The sequence below is a fragment of the Pundamilia nyererei genome, unplaced genomic scaffold (assembly GCF_000239375.1).
Source record: "Pundamilia nyererei isolate P.nyererei 1_Seehausen unplaced genomic scaffold, PunNye1.0 scaffold00069, whole genome shotgun sequence".
NCBI classification, from domain to species: Eukaryota; Metazoa; Chordata; class Actinopteri; order Cichliformes; family Cichlidae; genus Pundamilia; species Pundamilia nyererei.
Window position 1 is genome coordinate 281,734 of NW_005187470.1, and position 21,070 is coordinate 302,803.

The following is a 21,070-nucleotide window of genomic DNA, read 5'->3' on the forward strand; positions in this document are numbered from 1 at the left end:
GGGGGGGAGAATCGTGTCGACGTCGACGGAGGAATGTTAACCACATTAACAGCTGATTTCCCTTCGGCCTGTTTTAAAGGGGCTATGTTTGGGGTTTTTTCCCTCCTAACAACAAAGGCTGCACATGGTGTGCAAAATCAACAAGCAATTGATTAGTCAAACAATTCAAGTAAGCAATCCAGAGAGCCACGGACGTCTCAGAGGAGATTAAGACGTCTCTGATGGGCTTCGTAATGCCAGCCTCTTTCTGACTTCCCAATGCCCGACTGAAGCAAATCAAAACAAGGCTTAGCGATGTCCTCAGAATGTCAGCATTGCAGTAGAAACAGGACTAACTTTACCTGTGAGCTTTAAAAAAGATTCCACAGAAGTTGTAACCAACGAGTTGCTGCTCTTTGATAAAATCTGGACCCAAATGCCAGGAATAAGGAAAACTCTCAATATTCAAAACAAGTGCACAGACAGTGGCAGAGTTAAGGGTGGCCAGGGGTACCCACTGCCCTCAGTGTCTAAAACAGTTAGCCAACCCACACAAGCAAAAATGAAGCCGGCAAAGGAGTTTTGCATATACAAACAGAACTGCAATTTCATCCAATTGATCATATTTTCAACTCCAATAACCTTATAAAAATTATTTGAAACAGCAATAAAAACAATAAAAAGTATGCAGGGTAGTCTGCATACTAGTCTCAACCTGGCTACCCCCATATAAAAGGTCTTACCCTGCCACACATCTAAAAAGGACGTTACCCATTAAAACATGCATTATTTTTTTCTTACTCCTCTTTTAAAAAAATGTTATCACTAGAAAGATCTGGAAAGTAAAAACAGTCACATGCAAAAACATTTTCAAAGCTGAATAAAGCTGAACATAAAAAGAAAAAGAAAAGAAAATCCAAGAAGTTAAATGGATGTAAAAGAATGAAGCCTGAGCACCGTCCCTCCGGTACCATCTCCTGGATGAAGGCATTTTAGACATTCAAAAAGCACATTAGCATTAGAGCAGCAGCACTGAATTAGCGCAATAAACAGCAAAGCATAATCATCATCATCATCATCATCATCATCATCATCATCACCAGGATTTCATTTTTCATTCTTATTTTTGTTGCTGTTGTTTTAAATCATCAATTATCAGCTGTTAATTTGTGTGTGGAATCAACCAAAAATAAAATCCAAGAAGATATTTTTGGAATTCAAAGGTCTCTCACCAAATGAAATTGGTGAAGGCTCAGATCTGACTGTCCGGGGAATTCCCAGCGGAAGGGCCCCTGTAAGGCAAAGATGGACGTTCCCAAGTCACACAATTATATCAGCTCTCCATCTCATCTATTCTTTCTCTCACTCGTACACTCTCACACACACACGAACACACAGATATCTGCACTCAATCCCAGCCGGCCAGGTTTTATGCAGAAAGCAACGTGTTCTCCCTGGAAATAACGCATCCCCCTGGCCTTTTAGTTATTTAAGCAACTGCCTCATCTCTGCTGGCTCAGCTTTCTCCTGGGTGCGCGCTCGGCCCCGTTATGACTAATTTTACTCGGAGAGAATGGGAGAACACTGGCTCGGCACGGGGTTACGCGGTTGTCAGTACTGGCTGGCTGGTTGTTCAAACAGTGTTTCACTTTGGTAGAACATTTCATCTCCTCAGCATGCGCACCTTCACATATGTTCAGCAGCAGTCAGCTGATCTGGGGACTTAGCGTCGCCACCATTTTGGCAAAAGCTCAAAATATTTTAACTGCAAACAGGCGACAGGATGAAAGGTGTCACCAGTCGTGCTTTTACTGATGGCAGAACAAATTACGCCTGAAATAAAATGATGGCGACTTTGAGTCCCCAGAGCAGAATTTTCAGGTGTTTTTACCTCTCTGATATAGGCATTAAAATTGTGAACTACATTACTAGGTTTTCAAATACCGATTTTTTTCTTTAAGAGGCATTCAGAGGCCTCTAAACTGGCACATTTAAAAAGATCGATAATTTGCCTTAAAGTTTGGGATTATGGAGGACAGGAGGAGAAGAAAATAAGGGCTGGAGATAAAGAGCCAAGAGGGCGAGACACTTAACTATGTCTTTAAATTTAATACGCACACTTGACAAAATAAATTAAATATTTAACAATTTGTATTCTCACTAGGTGGCCTGTTAACAAGTTATCAGGTGTTTTAACACATTAAGGTGTTATGTTCCAAATCCTAGGAGCACGAAGACTCTGAGCTTTGTTGTGGTGTTGTTGCTGACTAAGCCAACACTGAGTGGATTGTCTGTGGGAACAAGCCACCATCCAGACTGCTGGACAGATACAATGACTGAGGTACTCTCATTTTCATTGTCACAGTTCCCGGGCCTGACGCCATGTCTCAACTGCCTCAGATTTTGGCCCGAGCCGATGATGTAAGCGTGACCCCTTGAACAAACTCCTTGTCTGGAGAAGACGGCGAGTGACAGCGGACAGTCACAGCTGTCTCTAATCTGAGAGCTGGACGGCACCGCCAAGAAGAACTAGCCTATGTGGATGGAATCTTCAGTGGTGTTACGTGCTACGTTGGATTTACATATTGGTGTATAGAATGACAAAATGCAGTATTAGTATTAGTAAACTCAACTAAGAAAATACTTGCACATAAAAGAATCAGATGAAAATTACTTGTTATGTTTGAGATGTGCACAGTGAAGGACAAGGATTGATGCACGTGAACAAAAAGAAGACAAAAGGTGGGGGTGGAGTAGAAGAGGTTATTTAGAAGAAGGCTTAAATGCAGAAGGAAAAAGCAGCTTAAGGCTGACATAAGCCAGGATAGAGAAAGTGCGCTGGGTAAAGCCTATGGACAGTTTGTGGGTGGTGGCTGCTGACCACGGGGTCGCTAATTAACAAGAGAGAAGGCTAGGCCTCCCGGAGGCCTGGACGATTGTCTGGACAGCCCAGGTGCATGGCCCATTCAGACCACAGGAAGCTCCCTTTATCCCTCTTCCCTCAAAATGGACAGAGAAGTGGTCAAGGAGGGTGAATGTGATCCTGTCTCTTTCTAATGCTGACCTCGACCAGCAGTCGCACGACTATAATAGGAATCCACTGTGGTCTGTCTTTTCTGAAAGCATGGCTAAAGCTGCTTTCCCCCCCCCCAACCTAATATCAAAAATATGTCACTTTGTATTATTTTCTTCCCAGCCTCCTTCTAGTATAGAACCGGTGAGAGCGAATGGGAGTAAAATACGCATGTTCAACAGTTGCAAAAGCTCAGGTGGGAGGTCTTACAAGCCGTAAAAATGCCCAGATTCCATCACTTCCTCCACACTAATTACCATACACTTGGAGCGAGTGCCCTTCTTCTCTTCATCCCTGAGCCCATGCTTCACTTCCTCTGACACACACACGCACACAATGGCACACAGCGAGGTGCAGTCGGGAAATGGTTAACACTCCAGCCGTCCCCTGCTGCCAGTGAAAGCCCACAAAACAATGGAGACATTGTTCGTCCAGGACTAGACTCTAGACTCTAGGGTTGTGTACGCGTGTGCATGATTGTGCATGTGGATGTCAGAAAGTAGACTGTGTGCGTATGCTCTTAACATGGACATGCCCACCCACCATTCCCAGAATAGCAAATTAGGAAATGTGATTCAATTAGAATGGCATATCTTGGTTTCTTGGTACTGGATTAATTAAAATTGAGAAAAAAGAAGAAATACAACTTTCTGAAAGTTGACAAATGATGCCATGACATTACCAACATGAGCCTGGATTTCAGCTACGGCAATACTGTTATGGCATCAACACATGCTGTGTAAGAGGTGGATTTCCAAAACAATCTCATGTTGTGACATGTTGTGTTACCAGTTAACGCAATAATCCCTATCTAAATAAAAGTATAAGACTGATTAAGTCACGCATATCTACTCCAAAACCTATCAACCAGCTTCAGGCTACTTCCTCTAGCCAAGTGTGCACAAACAGTCTTCAAGACCACAGTGTCAAATTAAACCCTCACAATAAAAAAGGCAAGTTGACAAAGTAAGGACTGTTTATGATCTTTCCCTCAGGAGCTGTGTGAGGCATAAAAATGTTTCTTGGAGTCTCTCCCTCTAGAAATACACATCAATAGGCAGATAAATATTGAATAACTTTCAACCAATGGCATGAAAGTTCAGCAGCGGCAGGTTTTGAGGCTGCCTGCGGGGTGGTCAGGCACTTCAAAAAGTCCTGCGTGCCCCCCTTTGAGGGCATGGTAAACAGGGGCATACACCGTGCCCTCAGAAAGACCAGCCGACGTGAGGTCACTTCCTCTTTTTCTTGGCTGATCCTCCAGTGCTCCACCTCAAATGAGCCTTCCAGACAGAAATGACACCATCTGTCTGCATCTTTGTCCCTGCCCATCTCTCTGTGCCTTAACTTTCTCAGAGGCTTTATCTGCAGGCATCGATGTCTTTCCTTCTTTCTCCGTCTTTATATTGTTGTTTTAACTGTCTCTGGGTCACTCAGGCTTCAGATTGCTGTTATCGACAGGCCAATCAAGAGGTTCTTATCACTGCCGAAGCAGCCTGTTAGCGCTCCAGGCAGGAAGAGTCAAGGTGATTGAATGTTTCTTTGCATTTGTAAACAAAAAGAAGCTACCGTTTACAGCCCAATTGATTGATAAGGGGATCACGTACTAGATCGTGCAGACCTACATCTTGTAGATGTAAAAAAAGAAGACGAAGAAGAAGAAGGAGGGGGGAAAAAGGGCTTGACCGATGAGTGACACCTGTGGGAGTCCGCGTGGGGTTATCATTGGAATTCACTACGCTGTACACAGTTATCTGTCTTTTCTATATGTATGACAGCCGATATGATGCAAACCAGGGAAACATTCAATCACACTTCCTTCTCAGTCAGAGGTGGATGCTGGAGCAGGATGGAAGGAGTGGCAACAATACAAGCTGCAGTTCACATTCAATTTCATCACTTGTACTAACAGCCAGTTGTGTGCCTATGCAGCCATGCTGCAATGCCTCTGATCTTACCAGCCTGTGTACTCTATCAAACAGATCACACTGGGGTTGGGCAATATGACCACAGATATTACAATATATTCTCCCATATTGATCACTGTCGGTACTAATCACACTAAGAGTTTAAGAGCGCTCTCACTATTGCAATGTGATATTTCTTTGGCTCTCTGCTTACAAGTAAAGCCCAAAGAAAGCAAAAAGCACACCAAAAGGTTTATTTAGAATTCAGATGAGGTTTTAATTATCAAATCCAACTCACAGCCCTGTAAAAACCCATTTAGGAGATTGAATTGGGAAAAGGTTGCTTAGGCTCACTATTATTTTTGGCCAGAAATCACCTATTCAGTCCCAAACTAAATTGTATCCATGCTCAAAGCCCATCTGTGCCCACACTAGGCTTAACGGTTCCTTTTTACTAGGGGTTATGTTGGATGAACATATGTACATGTTGCTGCTATCTGCAAACTAGATGACCTACAGTGTCCAATGTTTATCTGTGGTACTGGCTAAATGTAAAAGAGCTAAATGTTTATAATAAGGATTTCTTTTCCGCCCACCAGCTTAAAAGAAAACGAGATAAACGAGAAAATAAAATACGGTCTGTTTCAGAATGTCACAACTGCAGCATCCCTATTTTTAACATAACTTTATTCGTCTTTATTTGTTTTAAAGAAGCAATTTTCTGTTACATTTAATCCCACTTTACTGCCTTAAAGTGTCCTTTGGCAGACAAATGATCCAGGATTTTATTAAACTTGGGAGAAAACTGATCTGGCCACGGCTTCGCTTCTCTTCATGCATTTTGCTTTTACATCTCCCTGATCTATTACTTATGACCAATTTATGTCTTTATGTCTCTTATCTTTTGGTGTAACTCAATAGGTACGGTCTCTACTTTTCACTGTTGCGAGCTTATTTCTTCCATCAGTCTGGTTGTCCATCTTTCTTGTTTCATGTTTGTTTTTGCCCCATAGCCAATTTCTGTTTTCTGAGCTGGTGTTGCCTTTTTTGTTCCAAGCCTATTACTGTTTCATGCTTGACTGACTGTGTGGCGTTGTAATGGAGCTTACTCTGTCTTCTAAAAATCAGATGTTTACATTTATAAAATGTGCTTTAATTGCAATTATAGATCATTTTAGCAGCCAAATGAGGTCTCTAATTAAAGCAGTTTATTACAGAAGAAAAGCAGCATGACGTCACCCCCAGAGTCTCCAAAGTTAGAGCTGCAGCGCTTTTTCTTGTCCTTAAACTTCTTCATGCGGGGAAGAAACGTGAATTGTGCTGCACGGGTTGATGCGTATGTGAGGTGGTATTTACAGCCATATGACTCATAGCAGGATAAAACCTCAAGTATTTACCTGCAGCGTTTGCTGCCTACGACCAGTTTAATGACTTCAGAGAAGTTGGGACTCTTTTTCTCAGCGTCTCCGAAAATAACAGAGTAAGAAGAGGCCCCCTGAACTCTTTGGTATAAAAATAACACTAGCATCGCAGGCGAAGATAAGGAGGGCCTTAGCTGGGCTTGTTTTGTTCAGAATAACACTGTCATCACTGGCTCTTTGTCTTGAAGACCACTTTTGACAGGGTTTCTGTTTTAAATAAAAAGCCTTGTCAAGTCCTGCTATTTTTAAGCTATGTTGTGCTTAACTTAAATAGCCAAAAACACTAAAGAGGCTTTGGTTTGCCAACTTTTCAGCAAGCGTTCGAGCACGTATTTACTACACACCATAAATGTAAGTGAACTGATCAAATGTCATATGTGACTCAGAGGGACACCGTGTCTTGACAGTGTAATCTGCGTGACAAAAATCCTTACTAAGTTTGGCGTGAGCTCCAGAGTCATGATGACAACTGTGCAGCAAACACAAAAAAAAAAAGGGGGGGGGGTTACTCTGTAGCCATTACCACAGGAGATACTCACGAGGATACAAACTTGGAAGGTTTCTCCTTCTTAAATTTTCATTTTCATAACAGTTAATGCACTCCAAACAAAAGTAACAACTGTGCCAATAACGGCCCAGGGCGTTGATGGCCACCTCACTAATTCTGCTCAATCCCTACTCTCATTGATTTTCTTGGCTCGCTAACCCTGTGACCACATACGTACACCTCCCCATGTTCAACCTCTCCGCTGACCTCCTGAAAACTTTAAGCCTTTGGCTAACTATGAAGTTCATATTCAACTGTTCAATCTAGAACTGCTAGCCTCTTAGATATTGACATGCCTGGGATAGATGCTCTGTTATGTGCATGTACTGAATATGCCCCTATGGCTGTCCAGCCAACTCCAGAGTACTCCTCCAACTACATGGGTAGGGTAATCAATGCTGAAGGAACGCCCACACTTCTCTCAAAGGCGGTGTATTAGCAGCCCAGCGTTAGCCTATTCTCATGAAAGTTGTCAACACGAGACCAGTTTTTCCACCATCAGCCAGCTCAGCCTGCCCCGGGAGTTATCATTTTTCCCTGAGATTACAGCACCTGCCACAGCGGCCGCCCCTGATCGCACTTGCAAAACCTCTGCTTTCTGGGACCCACGAAACTGCCCTTGTCAAAGCGTGCACCCGCACAAAAAAGAAAAAGTTGATATAAAACTGACTGGGTGGTTAGTGACTGTGTTTAAGGGTAAATGCAAACAGCTATGCGTATTCAAGTCCAAGGGTTTGTTTCTGTTCAGCTCCGTCAGTCGTGAATGAGGGAAGAAAGAGATAAAGGACCGAGCGGCGTATTACTTACAACGATGTGTGCCGGTGAAGGGGACCTGGCATCTTTAAGTGCTTGTCTACTTTGAAGACTTCCTGGTTGAACATCTAGCAGGGGCCATTTCATCTGTAGGTACTGAATGGCAGAAAGGAAACAGAATGGAAAGAAAGAAACAAAACATGTTAACAATGCAGAAAGCAAAAACCAAAAGACCAAATTAAAAAAAAGACAAAAAAGGGGGAGACGACATTTCTTGACAAGTGTATGGATGTGGTAACTTAAAAACATGGAAACGCAAATAAAGATCTAAAGGCGGATGGTAGAAGGTGGTGAGGATGGGTCAAGCATGCACACGAGAGTCCACAGCAGCAGCAGTGGCAGCAGCAAAACCAAATCATATCAGAAACACATAGCACACATGTGGTAACCAGGCTCCATCGCAGGTTTAGAGCTCTACTTATCTTTAATTTTTTTTTTTTATGTTAACTAAGCAGCAGACACATGATTCAGTGACACATTTTTGGAGTTAAGGTCGAGTTAGGGCTGGCACTGTACGCAGCTTATGGCTTTAAGATGACCTAATGTCATAAATGTGACTGTTGTCAGACATTTTATTAGAACCCATAAAGTGGATAGAGCATGGCGTCTCACCACCACGCTCGTCTAAGGCTAAACCTCTTGACTGCACTTATAAATGATTGACTTGGCCTCTATCAGAAGTCAGTCTGTCTCTTTCTCCCACCCTCTCTCTCTCTCTGACACACACGCACACAGATAAGCAGAAACACAGGTCAAGAGAAACATCTGTCCGGGTAATAAACTTGGTGGCATCCTTTGTAATTTGATGACATACGTTGACCTTAAAAAGTATTAGCTCATACCTGTTGGCAAAATGACCGTGGAAACTTTCTGGACATGTGCATATTTAGTCATATTGAAACATTGCAAATGCTCAAACATGCAAGAGCAGTACGAAATTTATAAATTCTTGCTGACCACACAGTAAACTGTGGCTTGCTCAGCCACCAACTGCTTGGTGTTGACTCTGCTTATCAATGTCACAGCCACCTAGCTCGAGGGAAAGAGGTCACAGCAACTGTTTCAGCTGTGAAGGAAGGAACAACAGGGGCTCTACGCGGCATAATAACAACGGGTATTTCAGTTACATTGGAATATTTGCTTTATATCTGCTTCAATTCCATTGAGAAATCACTGGGGTTGGGACTAACTAACACCAAAGAGGAGTAACAGTCAAATGCTGTAACTTCAGTGCCACGGACACTCTTAAATCACACTTCTTCCCAGTCTCTTCTCCATATTTATATATAATTATTACACCCATGATCACATGTTGGCACATGATGACAAAAAGTTTGCATTATCTGTTCCTCGAGGACAATCTATGCAGAGTGGAAGAGATCGAGCTTAATTGTGTGGTAGCGCTCGCACAGCGACGAAGGTACGCATCCGCTTTCTTTGTGTTGCCATCTCGCAGAAGTGACGGCTCAGGCACGTCTGAGGATATGTGCGTGCGCATGTGTGCGAGAGTGTGCCGGTGCTGGTGAGAGTGAGCGTGTCACGACCCTTCCTGAGACTGTGTCTAAATCAGTGGTAATTAGCGAAGGGTTCACTGTGGGGTGTCTGCCAGTGATAGACGCTGGAGGGAGTTATTGACTCCATGTCCTCGGTTATAGCCTGTACTGGGGAAAAAAATAGTTTGCTGCCTGGTCTTTCTCCACAGCTAACACTCATTTATGACCCAAAGATGGCTTTTACTGCTAAAAAGCTGGGTTTGTTTATGCTTGTTTGTATGTCCTCAGAGTGGAAAAGGGAATGGTTATAAAAACTCCAGAGCCGAAGTCTTGTGAGCTTTTTATGCACCCCCTACACTGGGTATTAATTGCCATGAAGGGGGGTGAGTAGGAGAGAAGGGTGGTGTTGTAACAGTAAAAAAAAAAAAAAAGAAAAACTAAAAAAAAAAAGGCAAGGAGTAGAAGGAGGAGAGTGACGGGGCTGCTGTCATGTATGAGGTAATTCAAGACAGCGTCCAGTGGTGCCAGAGGGGCAAGAGGACAGGGCAGTGGTGGAGAAATTGGAGGAATTGTGAATCCAGTCATGGGAAAGTCCTGCCATCCCGTGCGCATGTGTACATGTGCTCACACATTCGAATTTTCAAACACAGCTGCAGCCAGGGGAGGTTAAAACAAGGGGACATTCTGAGGAGGTGGGTAAAGACCGTGAAGGTGACACTCCAGAGTGGGGTGATGGGGTAGTGAGACACCAAAAGTCTAGCAGGGAGAGAGGGAGGGTGCTGGGAGTGCATGCCCTGACAAGTGGCTCCACTTCAGCTCTGCTGTTGCAAATGTTCTCACACACTAATCTCTCCTGCAGATTTTATAAGCATGCAGAGGAAAACGGAGCCTTGGCAAGAACCAGACTTTCCGACCACCCCCTTCTTGGCCTCCTGCCTCCCTCTCCTTCTTTCTCTTTCTCTCTCCGCAGGCCCGTCTGCCCTGCTAACGGACACGCTGCCTGGGCTTGAGTAGGCCGTGACCTCTGACCCCCTCTCTGCTACTCCAAGCCCCTCCCTGTTCCCAACTCTGCGACCTGAAAACTCTCCTGCTATGAGGGGGCCCCCCGTGTAACTCAAGAGCCATTCCAATGTGACAAATTGCTCCATTCCAGGATAACTCTCTCCTCTCGTCTGTCTCTCCTCCCCTCCCTCCCACACATACAAACACTAGCAAGCCCCCCTTTGACAGACCCCCACCCTGTAAGAGCCATCCTAGCCGTTGTGCTCCTGCTCTGGGTTATGCAGCATACGGCTTCTCCTTCTCCTCTCTCCCTTTCAGTCTTCCCACCCAATATCCCTCTTGTTCTCTCCTCACTACCCTGCACCCCTCCTCAGCTGGCCAGCCCCACAATGGGATCTGAATGACTCAATTGTCTCTGATGAAGTGAAAGACAAGGGAGTCCTCTAAATCCTAACAGAGGGATGAACTCACTCTCGCTTGTCCCGATATTCCAGTCGTCTGCTGCTTTCCTAAGAACAAGGAGGCAATTGGTGATTGGCAATTGGGGGGGCTGGAGGGTGTTGGCAAGGGCTACATCTTACAATTAATTTCATTACGTAAGCTTATTAGGTAAGCTTTTCTTTTTAAATGCAATCAATTTATAGGTTTAGTCTATAAAAGATTCCAGAGCACAGGAACATTTCATTGCCAGAACTTGTCAGAGTCCAAGAACCTTGAAATTGGCTGATGTCTGACTCTCCGAAACTCCAACACCAAACACAGCACTAGATTTAGACCTGCCACAGAGTCAAAGTGGGGTTCAAGCCCACATCAGCTGACAGCTCAGCTGATACCCTTCAAATCCAATATGTAAATCACACATAGAACATTTTTAAGCTCTATTACGCTGCATATCTGCAAGTCTCTTTGCAACCCACCTAATCCGCAACTCTTTTTTTTATACCCTTTCTGTCTCAAACAAAGTCAACTCTGTTGTCTCGAGGACTCCTGTATTCTGTGTTGTTGCAGCTGTCTCTCTCTTTCCTACCGCATATGTGCAACTGTAGGTAAAAACAGTCATGCTGCCAAATATAAGTTGCACTAAACAGAAATAACAATTTCCTTTTGAATACACATGACCTGACCTGACCTGAAATATCCTTACCTCCGAGGAAACCCCCCCCCCCTTGTTTACAATGATTAATTCTATAACCTTTTACTTGTTTTAGCTATATTTTGTTACTATACTATATCTGAGTAGGTGTTTCCTACTTGCATGTTGAACCACTCACCCAAGTCTGTGACTGACTGCAACTACACCCAGGTTTGACATGTTATGAGCTACAGAGTGTTAACCCAGATCTGACTGTCATCGAAGGGAAAACAAGCTAGGGCCCTGGTACCGTGTCACAGCTCATGGTAGTGGGGAAGGAAGCAGCCTAGAGACAAATGAACGGGCATCCTGAGCTCACACCAGCTTCCACCACTGTCATTACCAATTCAACAAGCTGGCACAGAAGCAATTTGGCCTCAAACACCACTTCCCAGTACCCACAGCAGACACCCAAATCCTCCTGAAAATAAAACATTTTTTTTTTTTTACTACAGCCCATCAAAATTTGACCAACGCCAATATAAGATATCGACAAAGAAGAAGAGGAAGTCTTACTCATAATTTTTTTAGTGTGAACGAGCAGGATTGTTCTGTCTGTTTCTCGTCAACAACCAGCTTCTTCTCTATAAAGCCCCCCCACCCCCCCCCATCTGATGTTTTTATCACATGCCACTGCACGGCTTGTTCGTTTTGTTTTGGATTAAGAGCAGAGGGCTCGAGACCAATCAAACAAACAGAGGTCCTTATGTGCCAATGTGGCTCCCAAACGCTGGTCTACTTTCCAGATGGGGAACAGGAGACAAATGGGGGATCCATCGAGCATTTCAGCCATGTGAGTAATGTAAAAGATAGAAAGGCAGCAGCCTGGGTTTTAGTGTCAGCATATGGATGCTGGGTGTTGCTCTAGACTCCAGCAGATATTCAGACCATCTGGGGCCACCTCATTTCACAAATATGACAGCTTTACACAGACATCAGGGGGGAACATATACAGATAACAGATATACATGACCCCCCACCTCCAATCCCAACATACTGTACATGCTTATTCACTGATTCACACCTGAAAAACAAAGCTCACCCATATTTGAACATGCCACGCTCGACTGGGCCAGCAGCTCCTCGGGGAGGGCGCTCAGAGATGGGATTGACAGCTTGCAGATTACACCAATCAGACCCCTTACTATAAAGAGCTTTATTTAAGTCTGAAATGATCAAGGCTAGTAAGAGGAGCCCATTCAAAGCTGCACAGAGTAAACTGCACTGAGCTTAAAAGATTAGTCCATCCAGTTTGACTACAATTTTATCCCTTTAAAAACGAGAGCTGAGCATATTGTCTTGATCTGTTGCGGATAATGCTGGCAGTCTTTGTCCTCACTCACAGGTGCAGGAGAAGAAGCAAACGCACGCTTATTCACACGTAATTTATTAAGGGGGAGAAAGTGATTCTCTGCAACAGAGAGGAAAAGCTTAAAGGAGAATCTTTGAAATAGTTTTGGTTACAAAACAAACAAGCAAAAACAACCAAGAAAACCCACCAGCCCTCTTTGTTACATGATCCATTGTTGTGTCTGCTTTTGCATACAGCACATGTCTTTTCAGGAGGAACGTGTTTATTGTAAAGAGACCTGCGCAAGAGTTCCTTGACAAAACTGAGAGAAAGTTAGCCAACACAAGAGGGTCCATCATGGCTGCTTTGGTTCTACTAATGCACATTTTATGAGTAAATATTAAAGGGAAAAAAAAAAGCACCCCACCTGATCTGATAGCCAGAGGCATTTTGCAACCAGGAAAATAAAAGTGAAATGTGGGAAGGCCTGGGGTTTGTGTGCCCTGGGGCGGGAAGGGGTCCGCTGGGCCCATATTTACTCCAAAGCCAGAACCGCTTGGGGGTTCCACTGGCCCTGACAGCACAGGGGCTACCGACCTGATCCAAAACCTCCCTTCTCCTCTCCTTACCTCCTACCCCCTTTGCCAACAATCTCCACCTAAACCTCAAACTCCCCTCCTCTTTCTTTCTCTCTCTCACTCGCTTTCTTTCTTGCAGAAAAACTCGCCCTGACACTTTCATATAAGCCTTTTTTCCCACAAGGGTAGAATGTGCACATGACCTCTCCTGCCTCTCTACCCAGCTCAGACTTTGCTCACCGTTTACAATGAAGCTGTAGAAACGAGAAACTACTATTGTTCTATATTAGTTCAGAAAGCACTGTAGTCTATGATGGAAAAAGGGGGAGCATTTCTCAGCTTTTAACACTCTTTTTTTTTTTGTCCATGAACACTTCTTCTTCGTCTTTTTTTTCTTTTTATCAGGTCCGTCCTGGAAGTTTGTTTCACTCTTTTTAAACACTGGGTCACGCGATAAGTATGGCTATGCTCCATCACTGTTTGCTTAGCAGGTGTGGACAAATGTGCTGTTCAAACACCAGCTGACTGACCAGAGTTTCAAAGGATTGCACAAGCCACAGAAGACATATTTTTCCAAGTGGAAAAAACAAGGAGAAGACATAAGAAAAAGACTAGAAAATATAGTTACATTCACTTCATTCAATTAATTAGATGGGGAAAGTGTGCCACGAACACTACCTGGATGAAACTATAAAGTTCTCAAAGGAAGTGTGAGGATGATATGACAGCATTCTAAAATACGCCAACTTCTCAGCTCTTCTCAGAAAGTAAACACCGTTCCATTTCTGACTTTTGCACCCCCTCCCCCCAAGTTAACACTGTCCTGTGTCATTAAGAGTATCTCTTGGCTGCTCTATAAATAGTGGCATGAAGGGTGAAGGCCAGCAGGAGATGGCTAGTCTTCCATCGGGCCAGTTAATGAACAGGTACTCTGGCACCTTTAGCATCCAGCTCTGCGACAGAATGCCTTTTCTTTCAGGTGTTCCTCCTGCTGCTCATCTTTCTCAGTGACTCTTCCACTTCTTTTCGTTTCCTTTGCTTGGACACAAATAGGCTCTAGGGTGCTTTCATTGACTTCCAGACTCACTGGGGTAACAAACTGTTATGAGCCTGGAAGCTCTGATTATTTCAGTGAATGAATCGTAATTGATTTATTTTACTTTCTCCTATTAGGGTTGTTAAATTAATCAATTAACAGAGTGGGATATTCAGGCAGACTAGAAAGAACTGATATCTTCTAGAGTTCACACCGTAGAAGCTGAAAGAATACCTTAATGCTCAGTTTAGGCAGTATACGTCAAGCATGGTTTTTTTGTACCTCAACAGCAAACGACGGGCGCCCTATCAGATCAACACGATGAACAAGTCCCTCCACATTAGCCAACAGTGTAATGGCATATCAGATGTACAAAGTCAAAGGTAACTGGAATTACAGGTTTGTGTTCTCCTGAAAGCTGAAGATCAAATAATCTTGGATGTCTGATGAATCAACTAGCAAAGCAGCGAAAAAAAATGAAACTAACAAACACGTAAGTGGGGAAAACTGGATTTCCTTGAATGGCTTCTTGAGGCTGGATCCAAGCTCCGAAGACTCCAAAGTTAAGATGCTCAACTTTACAGCAAAAACATACAGGTTCCAAAGTGTAGTGGTTAACACATTTGGTTGGCAAGCAAACTGGGTTGTTTCCCTTTAACATTTAGCTGAGTTTTGTAATACGTATATAGCTGTTTATCGCCTTTTATCAATTTTAAATTATTTCTTCAAAGCTAAACTTCTTGTTAAAAAATAACAACAACTAAACAATCCAACTTTGTCATTTATCAAGCATACCAACACTGTCACTCAACCCTGCCAGAAATGTTGCCATAAGATGGAGTCAGTCTGCTATCAGTCTACAACTGAATTGTTGAAATCTGCGAAAATCACACATTTGTAGCTGTTTAAAAGGACAGAAATTCATATTTTAGTATTACACTTTTATTCTAAAAGAATATAACAAGAATACAACCAGCTGGAAGCCAGCTGAGTCGAGTCCCCTTGAGTTGTGCTCGCTGACAAAAACTCAATCAGACAGATGGCAACAGTCTTTCTGTCCTTAGTATTCCCATAGTGTTTTAATATATTTTAAGAAATATCGATATTTGTTGTCTCTGTATCGATACAATATCGCCACATAAATTTATTCCCCACACTTACAAGATATGTTCACTTCAGGCTCCAGCAGACCAAGAGGCCGAGATTCATACAAACTGGACTTCACAAGCCAACAAGTGACAAGACTAAGGCTAAATGTCTTTAACTTCAAAACAGTCCAGTTACCAAAACACAGCTCTGTGAATAAACCTAAGACAACATAACCTCGCTGAAACCCATGTAAACACCCAGTGTAAATATTAACTTAGTCTAGATAGTTCCAGTAACCAGGATTTCTTTGTAACTTATTTAGCATCATTTTCTAATAGTAATCCGTTGAAGACCCTTGAAGATCAGTGGCAGAAGGGGCCAATGGTCCGACAAAACAATGAGGGCCTTGCCAGTTGAAGTCTCATACACGCTGACCTACTGAGAAGCTGCTTGAGGTGAACGGGCATGTCTGCAGGCCTGGGTGTGTCTGAGCCCCTTACGCAAGGCCAGGGCAGGAGCTAGGAGAAGAAGAGGTTGGGCAACTCATATGTTACCTTTGCAGGAAGCAGGCTTAAGGTTGCAGAGGGGAGAGTTAAAAAGGTGAACAGCAGCTGAGCTCTGCTACGGGAGAAAAGTAAGCTGATTGCAGCGCCCACGTTCTGCTGGAGAATGCTGTATTTGGTATTGTGCTGGAGGAGAGCTGAACGCTGCCCTTGATGTTGGGTGTCTGGTTTTGTTCTTCGAGAGTTCACTATGAATTAGTTAAACGGCAGACTGGATATAGGGAAGCTATGAAACATGCCTCAGAGGGAGAGAGTGTGTACACTCTCAGGCTTCACAAAGACTTCCGATATTCTGAAAACACTACACGCTATCACACAATTCCACCTACGCGCGTTCATCAATCACAAAGCATTATGTTGAAGGCATCACACGCACATACCAACAGGCAATTAATCCTCACAAAAGAATCATCTGAAACTAACAAACATTTAGTCTGTTTCATGTCTCTTTCACACTTGCGCACCTTGAAGCGGTTCAGCCTCCATATTCATGAGACATACTCCCTCAGCACAGCTAAAGCCCAGGATTTTAAGGTTTCAACTCAAATCTCAAATATGGTTTCAGGTTATAGATTCGTAACCCAAACAAGCGGGGAAAATCATTAGCTTTCATCTAATCTATTTTAGGTTCAATTAGCTTTAATCAAACTTATTATTGCCATTGAAACATGGTATTTACTATGATATTGTGCACGGAAGACAAATGCACACGAGCAATTACATGCACGCACACACAGTGGGGTACTGCCGCTTTGCCACGGTGGCTTAATGAATAAATAAGTAATAAGGACTTGGTTATTGGAGCTCATTAAAATGGGGGATGCTTCCGAGACAATAAGACTTGAAGAGGGTCAGGGGAGGCGGTTGTGTGACTAGGGCTAGTGTCACACACACCCCTCGCCACCTCCGTACACCCCATCCCTCAATGACCTGACCACATGGCCCCAAACGCTCACCTCCAAATCAACTCTGTCAGCCAACCTTACCCTCAGCATTCCCACCTTCGCTGACACGCAACAGCGCATACATCTTCTAGGATGTGCACACACACACCAAAACATACACACCTCTCTCATGGTTAATTACCACTTAGCTCAATCACGTGCTGATCTGTCCATAAGAGCCCCCTCCACCTTCCTCCCCCGCAACACAAACAGCAGCACACATGCCAATTATTGATGAATCTTTAATATGGCGCTTTGCAAAGTCTCCATCTCATTTCCTACCACTGAGCCGATGATTACGCTTTGAGTAGAGGCTTTAGCATCCAAAAAATGCATAAAACAGAGTAAGAATAAATTAGCTTAATGCAATATCATTGCAGGCCTGAGATAAAGTGGTCTGAGCCATTTGGAGAAGAAAGCTAACTTTAAATTTTTTGGGGGTGGGCTCATCCTGTCTTGCATCTCTGACTGTATATAAACCCCTGGACACACACTCTCACACACACACAAACACAAAAATCCCACACCACGATAACGTGTCAATAATGAGCTGAGGCCATCTATTGATCAGCTTAATTTTGCATCTATTAGCTAGGGAACGGCTTGCTCCGGGGGCGAGGGAAGCCAGGCGCTAACACGCACCGACAGGCTGGATGGAGATCATTACAACTGATGTTCACACACACGCTGTGATTGACATGGAGATAAGGCAGGAGAGAGCCCAGGCTCGCACGCCTCCCCGCACACTAAGCTAATGATACACCAAATGTGTGCTTGGTGTGTGTGTGCAGGAGCATGATAGAGAAAGCATCTATCTAGAAAGAGAGATGGAGCACAGGGGGGAAAAAGAGAAAAAGAGGAGAGGGAAAGCAGGCCACACGCCTTTGCTAATTGGCACAGTCAGACAACGAAGCTCATAAAGGACGAAAAAGCATTTAGTGAAGCATCTCAGCTTTCTAGATCGCCTTTATCAAGTCTGTGTCATTTAAATACAGTTGCAAATAGCACAGCAAAAGCCCGCTTTTGACCTGGAAGGCCACGGCCTCGTCTGATTCTTCCTTAATTTACAGAGTTTGCATAAGAAACTCGGTTAAGACGTTCATTATGAAAATCGTTTGTTTTTTCCGTGAACGGCTGATTGCACGCTTCACATGTCAACGCTGCAAAGGAGAAGATGAAAAAAACAAAACAACCAAAAGAAAGAAGCAGAAAACAGGTCTTTCTCCTCCTCTGAGCTTATTCTGGCACTCTCTTTTTCTGCAAATCAGAAAGAAAAAGTGAGGTAGAGCATAAGGGTCAGGTTATAACCTCTCAGAACAAGTTTTCAAGGCGTGCTGTTGGAAATCAAATGTGTTTAAAGTCATCCCTGGCAGACGCATGCAAAGGCAGGGCAAAAGGAAACAGCTGTAAGACGAAAAAATAAGCAAAATGCCCGGCTGTTCTCCCATGTCCTGAGAGCAAGCCAGTGGTGGATGCAGAAACTGCACAAAATGGGCAACTTTGACAACCACTGTCCAATGTTTATAAGTTGCAGGGGAGTGGTTTTCAAAGCTATCCAAAGGCAGTTCGCACTGACCCTAAATCAAGCTTAAGGATGCATCCATTCAAAAGAGGGTGTGCAGAAAACAATACGCTATGTTGCCCTCATCCTGCTGCTTAACCTAGCAGCAAAGAGCCCAGCTCGGCATTGACGCAACAAGGTGCAATACAGGGATGCTGCTGCTGCATGTTACCCACACAGACAGTGGGAGAAACTGAGAGGAAAAAGAAGGACCTGGCGCTGGAAAAGCGCCTTTTACCTCGGCGTCAAAAAGGAAACATCTGAATGTTTGTGTACACCCTCTCTACAGCTAAGTTTTTTTGTTTTCTTTATAGGGTTGAGATCTTGTTTTATGTCAGATTCTCATTCTATGGAGGTGAGGTCAGAGGCACTAAAATAAAAAAAATAAAAAAATAAAAATAAATAAAAAAAACCTTGGCTACAAACTGTGTGTTTTTGTCAGCTGAGGGATACAGCGAAGGGATCGAGGGAGCGGTGGGAGGAGGGAGGTGAAGCGGGAGGGGAGGAGGAGGAGGAGAGAGGGAGAAAAAAGCCCTCAGCCAAGCCATCAAGTTGAACATTGAACTTCACAGTAGTAGCTGCCTTTCTATGCCTCTCCTTTTGATGTTACCTCCAAAGCAAAGGATCAAAGGCTTGGAGTGTGGCGTGGGGAAGTCCCAAGCTCTTAGCCTGCCAGCCTGTTATATATGCAAAAGTCTACGCCAAAAGAGAGAGAGAGAGTGGGGCAGAGAGAGCAGGAGAGGGTGCTCGGGAAAGAGGAAGCTTGCATGGAATTTGGTTAAATAGCGCGTTGTGTGTCTAATGAATGACAAGGGGGTGACGCAATCAGACAGCGAGCTACAAAATGACGTAGAGCGGGATGGAGCTCGCGCGTGCACAAGTTTTAGAGATGCTTCACGCTCGCAGGGCTGGGCATAAAGGCTTGGAGTGAGTGGCGCTGGCAGTGTCCTGCCCCCCCCACCCCCATCCACGGGTTCCTCCTCAACCAGCAACACGGTACAAAAATTACCCTCAACACACACATGCGTGTACGCGCACAAACACAGACAGACACTTCCACCCTGCACCAACCACCAGCTCCTCTCCAACATCAAGGGGGTGAGAGACTGTGTCGTCTTGACATAAATATACAGTGTGCTGTTAAAGCGAAGACTACAGTAAACACAGCGTGCATGAAATCCTGGTTGTGTCTCACTGGAGCAGAGACACTCACACAACACACTACCAAACACACACGCACGCACGCACGCGCGATTGTGGGCTCAGCTGGGCCAAAGAGTCGAGCAGAGGTGTGCTAAAATTGACAAATCTCTACGAGACAAACACAATACACACGCACTCACTCACTCACACACACACTCACACACACCCTTTCCCCAAGGCTGTAGGATTAAGAGGTCCAGCTGGCTGACAGCAAGCCCTTCCTTCCCACGTATCCCGTCGATCTCACCCAACTCCCCCCACCCACCCACCTCCACCCCCACCCCCTTCCCTTATTTAGAGCCCCTCCCACACCTCCATACCCAGGTCTGACAGCCAACCAGGCCACAGAGCATGCCAAGCAGATACACCTGAATTTGACACTGATCACATCAGTCATACGTCAGAGCAAAAAAGTATTTAAAGACATGGAAAATCCTCAAGATAAATGTGAATGTTGGCCAGGAGAAGGCCTACATATCACTGGCACCATCAAAGGGGTCTGCCAATCCATCTAGTCTTCCTGTCAGTGATACTGGTTGCATCCTTCAAGATACAGATTCCTAGAGAGCCAAGGCATCGATGGAGGCGGAGCAGGGGGAAATTAGCCTAGCAGAAGAGGAGGAGGATGATATATAATACATAACGAGCCCTGTTAATGAGGAAATAAGGGAAAGTGAAGGAGAGAGATTGGGCGGAAAAATAGCAGAAGCTGCCATGTCCATTTACGTAAGTGTGGAAGAAAATACGCCGCATGCTGCAGGGTGTTGTTCGACTCGCATATCATTTTGTGAGCACAGACGTATGTGAATATGCAGGAAAAATGCATTCAGTGCTCCATAATTAGAGCTAGGATTGAGTTAATTCATTCAGTTTAGCAAATGTTTCAACGCTAGCATGAGACAGGAGAGATCCAAAGGGGAAGTGAAGGATGATACGTCATTATTTGAGTTAAAAACATCTCAAGCGTTTCTGATCTTCAGTTCCTGGATACTAATGAGCCAAAAGCATTGATGATTAGCTGGAACCAGGCAGCAATGTCAGATATAATAAAAGTGCCAAATGCAAACAGCAGCCATAACATGCAAATGGGATTAATAGTCCGACTGAGCTTTAATTTCCAAATCACCTGTCATTCACTTTTATATCTATGGCCAATTTAACCCCAGATGGGTAAGAGAATATGAGAACCAAACACTGATTTCTTCAGCATCCTTGTTACTTATGGCCAAAGGTGACTGATGGGTCTTATACAGAAAAAAACTTGGGGCAAGTTTGGGTTAAGACCAAGCTATACTGGCTATATTTCATTCGCAATCGCAACCTGAGGCTTTAAAAGCGAGCATTTGCCCCGATGGAAAACTAATGAGAACAGAGAGAAAATCTATCCAGCAATTCACCATGATACCATCGACAAGTGCAAAACGCTACCGCAGATTGGGTT

At 44.1% G+C, this 21,070-nt stretch overlaps 1 protein-coding gene across 23 annotated transcripts in view; it reads right to left on the reverse strand.

Annotated features, from left to right (window-relative positions):
* Positions 1-21,070, reverse strand: part of tcf7l2 (transcription factor 7 like 2) — an 87,157-nt gene that overhangs the window by 49,343 nt on the left and 16,744 nt on the right. For 13 of the 23 annotated variants that reach the window (XM_013911685.1, XM_013911687.1, XM_013911690.1 and 10 more), the window contains exons 4-5: positions 7,732-7,833; positions 1,212-1,271 (exon numbers count right to left, since the gene is read on the reverse strand). The exons of 3 other annotated variants lie outside the window; for them this stretch is intronic. In XM_013911685.1, coding sequence (XP_013767139.1) covers positions 1,212-1,271; positions 7,732-7,833 — 162 coding nt within the window. The remainder of the gene's footprint in view (positions 1-1,211; positions 1,272-7,731; positions 7,834-21,070) is intronic. 7 more of the 23 variants (XM_013911691.1, XM_005736349.2, XM_013911689.1 and 4 more) reach the window with 1 other exon arrangement.